The 11,673-nt window shown below is 44.0% G+C and overlaps 4 protein-coding genes across 4 annotated transcripts in view; 1 reads left to right on the forward strand and 3 right to left on the reverse strand.

The window, feature by feature from the left end:
• M421DRAFT_424198 (tetratricopeptide repeat domain protein) lies at positions 1-213 on the forward strand (the record flags this gene model as incomplete). Its single annotated transcript, XM_033593681.1, has 1 exon — positions 1-213. A coding segment is annotated over one exon (213 nt), but the record flags the coding sequence as incomplete, so codon positions are not given.
• A 1,018-nt stretch (positions 214-1,231) lies between these two features.
• M421DRAFT_400754 (uncharacterized protein) lies at positions 1,232-2,252 on the reverse strand (the record flags this gene model as incomplete). Its single annotated transcript, XM_033590207.1, has 2 exons — positions 1,232-1,261; positions 1,413-2,252. 2 exons carry the CDS (start codon positions 2,250-2,252, stop codon positions 1,232-1,234), a joined length of 870 nt encoding a protein of 289 aa, XP_033445227.1.
• A 165-nt stretch (positions 2,253-2,417) lies between these two features.
• Positions 2,418-2,696, reverse strand: M421DRAFT_31073 (uncharacterized protein; the record flags this gene model as incomplete). The annotated part of the gene is made up of 1 exon (XM_033589202.1): positions 2,418-2,696. A coding segment is annotated over one exon (279 nt), but the record flags the coding sequence as incomplete, so codon positions are not given.
• An 8,516-nt stretch (positions 2,697-11,212) lies between these two features.
• Positions 11,213-11,673, reverse strand: part of M421DRAFT_424199 (DDE-domain-containing protein) — a gene marked incomplete at its 5' end in the record, with an annotated part of 1,233 nt that continues 772 nt past the window's right edge. The window contains one exon of the mRNA XM_033593682.1: positions 11,213-11,606. Within this exon, the coding sequence (XP_033445229.1) occupies positions 11,446-11,606 (161 nt within the window). The remainder of the gene's footprint in view (positions 11,607-11,673) is intronic.

Genomic DNA, 11,673 nt, shown 5'->3' on the forward strand with positions numbered 1-11,673 from the left:
GAGACGGTGCTTGGGCGTGAGCATCCAGAGACGCTGATGAGCATGTATAACCTCGCTCATCTTCTCGCAAAGCTGTATCGCTACGACGAGTCTTTTGCCCTGTACGAAAGAGCATGCGCTGGGTGTCACATTGTCTTTGGTGAGGATCACCCAAACACTCGCGCGTGTCGCCAAAACTATGCCACGGCTAGAATGGACGCAACAAAACACTAGCGTACACCTGTACTCGCCGCAGCACCACTAGATAGCAATATCAATGTACATACAGGGAAAGTGTCAAGGTTAGAACGTAGGCTAGCAAAAATCGGTATCAGAAGCTCAAAGACATCTTCGAAAGAAGAGGCTTTTAAGTAGATTGATATGTTGCAACGTTCTAACAGAGCACAATTACTCTATTTACACGTTTGTCTTACACTATAGTCTTAAAGCCTATGTTGCAACAACAAGTGCGTGCAATGTATAGGAATGCAAGACAATCAGGTCTTCCAGCGCAAGCGAGTTTGTGACGGCGAGTGATCAGGGCGCATGTGCGAAATATTGAAGGATTGAACTGAGGTTATATTGTGTGAAACTATGAAAGGTATTTGTAGGGCTGGTGAAGCACAGCGGTGTGAGTTGTACTACGTGGTACAACCGTGTGGAGATGAGTGGAAATATGAAACTGTGACATGTGGTACAACTAGGGAGACTCCAAACCGTGACAGAGTTTAAGTAGTGCAATTGGAGCGCTGGTGTAGATGTTTGCCGATGGAGGATGCCAAATTGCTGGCGTACCGGATTATAATATGTAGGATAATGGAGTGGGTTCAATGTGATGTTATTGTGTGTGTCTATCTAGGCGATGTGTCTGAAGGAGTACCGGATGAGCGCGGAAGGAGGGCCAAGGTAATACCAAGGAGGGCTGGGATGAGGCTGGTATTGGCAAACATAATATGATCCGTAGGTCTTTGGAGGGGAGGTCGCGCACAGCCACAAGTCTATCAGCCACTCCAAGTAAAATACCCCACGACGATTACGTAGGCTGTGCCGGGGTATTCAGCACTAGCCGAGGTCTGTATCAGCGGTGGCGACCTTGCATAATTGGAGCGTTACAACAGACAGAAGGCTGACTATGGCCTACTAGATGATTAGCAGGTGCTTGAGGTATAGTGCTTAGCAAAACTGGCTTCCCCTTCATAGCAGGATCGACAAATTGGCGCCACAATGCAGGCAGGGATTATAATGTCCCACTTCACATAGCAGGCGTAGCGTCAGCATAATGCTAGAAATATTTTGCAGTAAGATGCAGACACCTCTGGCTGTACGAAAGGGACTCGTTCATCATGATCCTATTCAGACTTCGACTTGAACGGGCCTTGGTAACTGATATAGAATCTCCATGTCCCTTCGGACAGCGACCTTACAAAACGCACCATCTCCACCAATGACCCGTAGTCGCCGCGAACAATCGTCTGATATACACCAGTTGCCTCCTCAGTGAACGTACCCGAAACAAGGCCGTCAGTGCCCCATTCCGCGAAGAAGTCATGAAGAGTTGCGAGCGTCCGATCATCGTTCTGCGTGTCTGAGAGCGCAATTAGAACGCTTTTTGTGTGGGGGTAATAGTCCATGATTCTTAGAATAGTGGCATCCGACAAAGTCCCCCAGCTTCCCCACTCAAGCGCATTCAAGCCACCGAAGACGTTGCAGAGGAACCGCAATATATCTTGGACTGCGGAGTTCCAGCTGTCTGGGCCAATCCATGCACGCGTCGCTAACTGTACTAGTCGATGCATGCCATTATTGACGTTATAGAAGGAGAAGCTTTGGAGCACTTGCAGCGCCTTCCAAACTTCCCACTTCTTCCCAACCTCGACATAATCGAGCATCCAGAGCGCTACTCCATGGCAGTCCAACACGCTCAAGATAGCAAGTAGGTGTGCGGCAAGAGGATAGTTCTCTTTGATTTGCTCGAAAGATAGCTTCCAGGTGAGGAGAAGGGCATTGGGCATATCTGAATCGCGTCGCCAGTCAACAAATTCCTCGTTCAAGAACGCCGCATGTTGGAACTCCACTTCCTTGAAGGTCTCCACGTAATCTCCAGGTGTGACGTTATTTTCCCGCATGAAACTCGCAGCCTGGGTGATTGCTAACGGCAAATACTCTAGCAGGTCAAGTATTGCCTCAAATGGCGGCGTCATCGATAGTCCGTTATCAGCCCCTTCCCATTGGAGCTCGTTCAACAGCATCCGGACTGAATCTTGCTTGGGCATAGCCTCCGCGTTCAATATTCTGCTACTACGTGTCCGGCTTAGGAGCCTTTGCGAGCAGATGCGATGCCTCGATGTATAAAGTATGGCGCTTCCGCGTTTCCGTGGTAGGAAACCGCAGAGCCTACAAGATTTTCCCGCATGAGGAAGACTGTCCATTGAAACAAAGGGACTGAAGAAAACATTTTCGTCGTCGGCGTTGTCAATGACTAAAACCCAGGGGCCAGTGTGCTCGTTCTGCATCCAGTCTCTTACGATGGGTATCACGTCTATACCAAGATCTTTGTTAGCAACTAGGTTGAGCTCTTGAGCAATGTGCTTAAAGCTGTGTTCGACCCGGGCTTGCGTGTTTGCGTATATCCAGAATATCGAAGATCTTTGCTCAGCCTCCTTTCCATCTTGCTTCTCGGCTAGGCGATGGACGTACTCGTTGGCAATTTGAGTCTTGCTGCGTAGCTCAGAACATTGCAATTCCTGACTGAATGGTCCACTTACCCAATTCCACCCAACCCTATAATAGCAGCCTCGACGAACTCATCCTCAGTTGTAGTGAAGATATCTTCCAGCCATTAGACCTCCTTAGCTCGTCCAACGAATTGGTTGTCTCGAGCGAAGGGCAAAAGGGTTATGGGCGACCGGCACTTCTCGCGGGGCCGCGGACCCTTTGGTCGAGGTATCGTGAATGGAACAGCCCGAGGCTGGACAGGCTCGTTAGAGCAAGCTGGGAATATTTAACTCTTACTACTACTTCATTTACCTGCAAGTGACACTCTACGTACCAACGTCCACTCTGGCTTCCGTATTCCATCGCCCGCCAACGGTGTCGCACGCTCTCGCAGCCATTAGCCGTAGAAATAGATTCCCTTTATAAGGATTAAGCCCTAGTAGAGCTGTCACTACAAGACAAAGCAGACCTGCTAGGCTACTATTATAGACAGAAGATACAGGATAGCTATCCTACCCCTCTATCAGCCTGGCACCTCATTTCATACGGTACACTGTGAACTGCACCTCACGTGACTGTGTTAGTCACCTGCTTACTCATCTGGTTGTGTATATAATTGCTCGCTGTAGCTCCCTCAATACAACAACCTTCTGCCTCATTTGTATCTGCCCTGTGCTCCTACATCTAACAGTTATGAGCCTGGTATCCCTGCACTACGCTGCGATACTTAAATAAGATTGTTCACCCTTTTTTTTTAATTAATTGCTATACACGCTGTACACAAAGTACATGTTGTCCCTACAATCCTCCTATTGTTGCATGCCTGCTGTTGTTGCAACCTTTTAAGATTATATCTTGTCTACTAAGGCTATCTCCACGCCTCTAGTACTTTTAATTGTTATACATGTTGTACACGTTGTTACTGCAATCCTCCTATTGCTGCGCGCCTGCTGTTGTCGCATTTACGCAACACTATAAGAACTAGTTCTTACACTTTAAGGTTTTACCTTATTTTCTCTGCTAATTAGCAAGGTAGCTCTTTTGCTACTATAGCTACTACAATCCTACAAGGTTCTGTGGACTAGATACCTTAGTACGCTGCTAAACAATAATACGCTACGATTAAGGGCGTATAGCAGTACTACAATCCTAATTCAGCTACTCTGTCTCTACCACCTGTTGCAGAGCTATCTGATGAGGCCTCAGCAGACAAGTAGAAGATCTAGGAGATTAAGTCTAAACGCTAGGAGTTAATCTAAAAAGTAATTAGTAAGGTTAATCTTAAGATCCTACGCACTGTCGCTACGTCACACGTCCACCTCATTAATAGGGCAGAGCACAACAATCCTCAGAGTCAGCTTACAACGCTCCAAAAGCATTTCAAGGTCACAGACCAGCAGCGCAGGCTAGAGCTTGCTGCCAAGTACAGCGATATTCAGAAGAAGCCAAAGAACCAGAGCACCCAGGCCTGGCTGGACGAATACTCGCAGATCACATCTCAATGTGCTCAGGAGAGCATGCCAGAGATGACAGAGACCCGAGCACAGTGGCGATTCATCCATGCTGTACGGGACTTAGGAGATGAGGCATGGGCTCAAGCCCAGTTCCTCGCCATAGAGCAAGGCGAATTAAATGCCCTTCTACCAACTCCTACCCTGCAGGATTTAATTAGCTAGTATTAATAAACAGTACCTACAGCCTAAAACACAACTCAGCCACTAGGAAGCTTTACATCTCTGTCTATTACAGAGCCTAAGCCAAACAATTACCTAAAGAAGGACTAATTAACAGGTCAATTAACGTGCGTCTGTAGGCTCTACCTATTAGTACTCTAGTGCTTTACTCTTAATCCTAAGGCTAAAGGCAGGTTTAAGGACTTTAAGCCTAGCACAAAGGCCTTATCTTAGCTTGTTGTATCCTTTTAAAACAAGGATACGCTTAAGAAGGTCAAGAAGGCCTACAAGGACGCTGGCATACAATGGACGTTCAACCTAGAGAAAGCTAAGGCTAAGATAGCTAAACGCAAAAACTCCGCATCACGTCATGCTCATCAGGCCGATACTGCTTCAGACTGTAGCTCCGATGGATACGCGTCCAATACAGCCTGTCTCAAGCAGCCCTTGCAGCTGCTACAGTCCAATACTGCACTATCGCTGCACGCTTAATCGCTGCAGCACCAATAGGTCATAGACCCTGGATCAGACGTTCATATCTGCAACAAGGCAGGATCTAATTAGAAGCAGACAAAGCTTCCTTCCTCTTAAGATACTGTACAAGCAGGCTGTAACTTATATTAGATACAAGCCTAGGGAGAGGTAACTCTTAATATAAAAAGGGGCAATTAGACAGCCTTAATCACACTTATAAAAGTAGCATATATCCTAGGATATGTAGCTAATATCTTCAGCCTAAGCTGCTGTAAGAAGATCTACTTTAATTTAATAATAAACACGCTCTTTAGGGAGGATAAGTTACTATCTCTCTTTATAGACCTTAATTAAATTAGAGGTTACTAGTTCTTGAAAGCTTAAGACGCTAAACAGCCTTTTTAGGCTATGGCAGCTGCTTCTACTTAAGCAAAATCACCTCAAGTTGTCACTGCGATAAAAGCTCATTAGCTGTTCAGCTATCCAAGCTATTAGGCTATCAAGCATCTTAAAAACTCCACAACTAGCCTCACATTAGGCACTAACAGAAAAGGAGAATAATAGACAGATTCTTGCATCCCTTGCATTAAGGGCAAGATGAAGGAAGACGTTAGTTAACGTCCTTAAGCTAATAAGGCTTACTACCCTTTCTACCACATTATTGTGGACATTATTCAGCTCTAAAAGCATGGCAAGGCCTGCTACAACAGTGATGTATAGGCACTACATGCAGTATGTAAGTACACAAAACTACATAAGATCTGTACTCTTAAGGATTAACACAAGGCTACTGTTGTTCCTGCAATTACACGTCTTATTAACAAGATTAAGCATGTATATGGCTACTAAGTAGCTATAGTCTTTATAGACGGAGACGTAGGATATAGACGAGCTGAGGCCAGTTTAGGCTCTTCTGCTCAAGAGATCCTCTTATCAGCTGGCATCAAGGTCAAGACAAGGTCTCCTGATACTCCTGCACAGCTAGGGGGTGCTGAGCGAGCTAGTGCTATTATTGTTACCATCGCTAGGGTTCTTTGTATCCATGCTAGTCTACCAAAGATGTTGGCCAACAAGCTAGTCTGCACAGCAGCAAGGCTGCTCAACATCACGCCTACAAGATCTATTAACTGGCGCACACCACATGAGATGGTCACTGGCGTCCGCCCAGACCTCTCTCAACTCCACGCTATTAGAAGCCGTAGATTTGTGCTTAACAAGCACCTAGCTAGAGGAGATAAGCTCAAAGATCGCACTTTTAAGGGATTCCTCCTCAGCTATAACGCCTCAAACATCTATCAAGTATAGCTGCTAGCCACAAATCGCGTCATCCGCGTACGCGACGTACGCTTTGTAGACGAGCTTTACAAGGATAAGCCGTCTGCTCTACCTACAAGGTCTTATATTGTTAAGACTGCACACATTCCTAAGGAGGAATACAATAGTAAGACTATTGTTGTTGCTTAGCCAGTGCAGCAGCAACAGGCTGCAGTTGCTCCAACTCCTGCACAGAAGCAAGTACAGCAACTGCCTTCTCCTACTACTACTGCTTGTAGTACACCTAATTCTCACGACTGTCCTGATCTGGCTGAGCAACAGCTATTTCAGGAGTCCTCTGCTGCTGCACAGCACATAACACCTAGGGGGTAGAACTCTAATAAGAACCCTAATAAGGACTCAGATACAATCAGAGCTGCTACACCTAACCTAGTCACGCATGCGCTATACGTCCTAGATCAATATCAGAACAACACTCCACAACAACAAGATCTAGATCTCTTACAGGACAACATTATTACTAGCAGAAGACGCCGCTAGGCGCACTTTATTAAGGCTAGTCCTTTAACTAAGTACTATGCCTTTGCTGCTATTATTTAGCAATTACGTGAGGCTACTTCTCTTGCCTTAGAACTTAGGATCAAGCCTGATCCTACTTGCCTTTATCAAGATAATCTTCCTCCTCTACCACATTACTAGAAGGAGCTCTAGCACCACCCACACAGGAAGCAGTTTACAGCTGCTGCCTATACTAAGTTTAGTAACTGCTAGAACAAAGGCACCTTCGCAAAACTAGATATCACAGTCTTATACATTAATGACGCTGTACCTTTAATATAGGTTTTTACCTACAAGTTTGATGAGGATAGCTATCTACTCAAATACAAGGCTCGCCTTGTAGTGCGCGGGGACCTGCAGGAGCAGTACGGCGATACCTACGCAGCCACTCTAGCAGCACGGCTTTTCTAAGCGCTTATAGCCCTTGCCTGTGCCTTCAACCTCAAGGCCATGCAATACAATGTGCCAAACGCCTTCCTTAACGCTCTGCTAGATCGTACTCTATATGTAAGAACTCTAGATAGATTTTAGCACAAATACAGTTAAACACTGCAACTTCTACGTGCTCTCTATAGCCTTAAGGAAGCTCCTTGCCTGTAGGCAATCCACTTCCAGGAATCGCTTTAAAAGCTAGGCCTACACCCTGTTCAGGGCTTTCTATGCCTGTAGATAAATAATAGGGTTATTCTCTTCTTCTATATAGACAATATTATTATCCTGTACCACATAGACTATTAGGAGGACTTTTAGCAGCTTGAACAGCAACTAATTAAGCTCTACAACCTGCGCTAGATTAGCAATGTTAGATAGTTCCTTAGTATCCAAGTTAAACGCGTCCTAGCTAGCTGTCAGCTCTACCTTGTTCAGGATGCTTTTATTAATAAGGTCTGCACTAAGTACAACCTTATCTATACTAATAGTAGATACCTATCTACGCCTCTCTCTTCTACTTTAAGGCTATTGCCTTACAATAGCCTTTTAGAGCTATTAAACACAAAGGCCTACTAACGCCTTGTAGGCAATCTTGCGTACATTAAGGTCATAACTTGACCTAATGTAGCACATACTTACTCTGTCCTTGCAAGGTTTCTCACAAACCTAGGACTAATACACCTCTCTAAGATTAAGCACGTGTGGCAGTACCTGTACAGAACTAGGTACCTAGCCATTAGTGCTTAAGGGGGTAAGCCTACACAGACCTACGCTACTAAGATTAATTCAACTACTCCAACCTTCTTTAGTGCTGCTAATGCATTATTTGGAGATGACGTTGAGACTCGTTGATTGTCTGCTAGATACGTGTTCATGCTCTATAGCATGCCAATTAACTAGAAAGCTACTGTACTTCAATCAGTTACTTGATCTACCACTGAGGCTGAGCTGTACGCTCTCTCAGCTGCTGGCGTCGAATCACAATACTGGGATTGCTTCTGCCGCAATATTGGCTTCACGCTGCATACTAAAAAGGCTCTCTAGTGTGACAATGCACAGACTGTACGCCTTGTTTAAGGTGATGCAGATCGCATCCAAACAAAGCTTCGCTATGTTAATATACACTAGATGTGGCTTCGCCAGGAGGTAGACTCTAGAAGAATCGCTGTCAAGTGGAAGCCTACTGCTAAGATGCCTGCTAACAGCTTCACAAAGCTACTTCCTTAACAGAAACACAAGAACTTTATAGGCTAGCTTAGCTTAAAGGACATTTATAACTTAATAGTTAGGGACTCTCCTTGCCCTGTACCCCTTAGTTAGCTAAACTAGCTGCGCAGTATGCGTAAGCATCTCACTCTCTTAGTATTTTTCCTTGTTTTGTAAGGTTTCTATCCAACATAGAATCCTTAGGGGGTGTGTTAGCCTGGCACCTTAGTTTATACAGTACACTGTGAACTGCACCTCACGTGACTGTGTTAGTCACCTGCTTACTCATCTAGTTGTGTATATAATTGCTCGCTGTAGCTCCCTCAATACAACAACCTTCTGCCTCATTTGTATCTGCCCTGTGCTCCTACATCCGACACCCTCCATCAACACCGCCACCTGCAGCACTACTTGCAGGCATTATAGCTAGTAATTAAACAACTCTGACGCAACAAGCGTCCTTAACTACTGTCCTATAGGCAGCATTATTCCTTGCAGGAACCTAAGCTAGATGTGTTAGAACATATAGAGGAGAAGTTATAGACAAGGCTAAGATAATAAGAATACTTACTAAAGGCTTAAAGTCCTATTAAAGTTAACTTCTACCTCTACCTATATTCTAAACTAAGCTTAAGGATTACCCTAACGTGGTTCACAACATCGGGAAAAGTTTTTCGAAATCTGGCCCAGACCGGCCGTTGCTGACAGTCGTGGCATGGTCGTGCAACGGCCGTTCAACGGCCCCAACGGCCCCAATTTGCGCCCAACGGCCCCAATTTCGAGCCAACGTTGCCAACAGCCAAAACGCTGAGTGCCTATATTTAACAAACTTAAAACAACGTTGCAACGTTGTTTTATGCAGCATATACATACAACTAGTTTTATTCCTACAAGCTATTCTAATAGTAGTTATAGTAGAAGACCTACTATTAACAGTTTTATTTAAAGGCATACTGTAAGCCACAGTATATGTTCTAGTTGTTATTAAAGCATACCTTCCTGTCACTCTATTAATGCGTCTGTTTACAATGTATCATGTTCTGTAGTTTTTAGGGCACGTGTTTTACTATTACAAGCTATGTTTAATCTAACTTCTAATTATTATATGTTAGTTTATTTCATACTGTGCCTCACAGTACATCGCGTCTGTAGTACTAGCACTATGCATGCTAATATATCTACTTGCTTAGCAGCACTACAACGCAGACACGCTTTACAACGCATGCAGGAAGTATGTTAGGTTTGCTGTTCATAGCATCAGCGTACAAGCACGCGTGTGATGAAGTAATCAGAGTATCTTTGGACAGTGTCTCTCTACAACCCTTACGTCACTCTATTCATCTTGCTATTAAAATAGACCTGTAATGCTTCTTTATCTAGGTTATTAACAAACTAATAGAGTTCTACCATCCTAGGCTTCTTGCTTGCCTACAGCCCCTTTTAGAAGACGCTTATTCTATACTTATTATTAATAATCTTATCCCCCTCCTATATTGCAATCTACTTATTATTAATCTTACATATCCTTTTAAACTCTTGTAGCTTTATGCGCCTTATAACTTAGACGCTGTGCGTAGATCTGTCCATACACTCTAGGTCAACTCTACAGGTGTTTAGCTGCACTAGAAGGGTACTCTTTTCTTAGTTCCTAGATTGCTTTAGTTGTGCATGCCATCGCTCGCTATTTACCCTATCCTATAAGGTAGAAAGGTCCTGTTCTACAGCGCTTGTCTTATCTGGTGCAACATTCTCTAGCAATAGAGGGGATAACGCTAGAGCACCTGCCTGCGAAGCCGTCTTATAATCTGCTGCTGCAAAGTTGAGGCCATGCGCGTTAGGCGTTAATGCTTCGCCCTTGCTAACCAGGTTATCAAGGTTGTCAGCATATTTATTCTGTGCTATCAGCATATAAGCATCTCTCTCCTTTAGGCGTTGCAAGCACAGCCCTACCTTTGCTATAATCTTCTCTTGTATAATATCCTAGCAGCGCTCTGTTTATGCCTCCTATTAATGTAGTAAAGTAGTAAAGGGGCCTTTATAGTATTAGCCTTATATTATATAGACCTCCTTACGTACTTTAAAGCAGCTAATATGATGCATTTTGTGTTGCACGCTATCTGTCCTTCTATTCCCTTAGGGCCTACTACAGCAGCGTGCTAATAAAATAAATTGTAGGCCTACTTAACTTCTTAAAGTACTGCCCACTGCCTAGGTTAACAGCAAGCACTTCCTGTGTCTTGCCCTAGAGCGTTATAGACAGTATTTGTGCAATTAAACTATATAGGAATTGCTGCTAAGAAGGCTTAGAGGGGTGTTAGTAGGGGCAAAAAAAGAGCAATAAGTTAGTAGTCTTGCCTTAGTTAGGTTGTTAGATATATAGCAGAACTTGTTTATTAGTAAGTTAGACATGTAACTTAAACATGCACTCTGTATTACATTAAGACTATATACTAATTATGCTATTTCTCTTACCTAATGCATAGTCTGCGTCTAAAACTAAATAGGTTCTCCTTAAAGCTAACTAAGTTATACTCTTATCTATAGTATGCTATAAGGACTTTAACTTACAAAGGTAATAATAGCCCTATACAGAACCTTAGTAACGTGTTAGTAGAATACTTTGTTAATATTATTGCAAGCTTGCGTCTAGGAGGTTATAGCAAGATGCACAAACAATGCTTTGTAGGGCAATGTCTATAGATCTATCTAATAATTATTAATTATCTTACTATGTACTATTCTACTAAGTAGTATTGTCTGCGTGACCCTAGCAACTAGGGTGTTGTTAGTCTTAATCCCTATATACTTGCGCGGGATCTTGTAATCACTAGGCTAGTGCCAGCATGTATGTTCACAGGTAGTAATGGCGCTCGAATGCAATGCCATCTACCCCTCTTTGCTTTAAGTCTCTTCTTTATCTTTGTCTAAGATATCCCTAACATGGTTGGCAAGCAAGTTGGTCAGACAAGCGAGTTGGTCACCCTACCAACTTTTGCAACTTTAAAGCAATATATCTCAACAACGCGATAATATTATTGCTAGATATTAATATAGTAGACTACTCTATATTAATAGTATCAGCGTTGCATGTGCGCGAGTTATGCCCAGTCTCTTTACACCTAGTGCAGCGCCTTTAAGCGCGCTGGCTGAGGCCTGATCGCGCTCCTCCTTGACGCTCTTCATGAGCAATCTGCTGGTCAGCCTCATTTTGAGCCAGTATATCCTCTCCAGCTCCCTTTGTAAGTACTCCATGCTTCTGTATACGCCTTTTAGAGCGCCGCCTACGCGCTGAGGCTGCGCTATTAGCCTTCTCAAGACTAGAGATCCGATCGCGCATTAGCTCAGCAGAGAGCATCATCAC

The sequence above is a fragment of the Didymella exigua genome, assembly GCF_010094145.1.
Source record: "Didymella exigua CBS 183.55 unplaced genomic scaffold M421scaffold_33, whole genome shotgun sequence".
In the NCBI taxonomy this organism is placed as follows: Eukaryota; Fungi; Ascomycota; class Dothideomycetes; order Pleosporales; family Didymellaceae; genus Didymella; species Didymella exigua.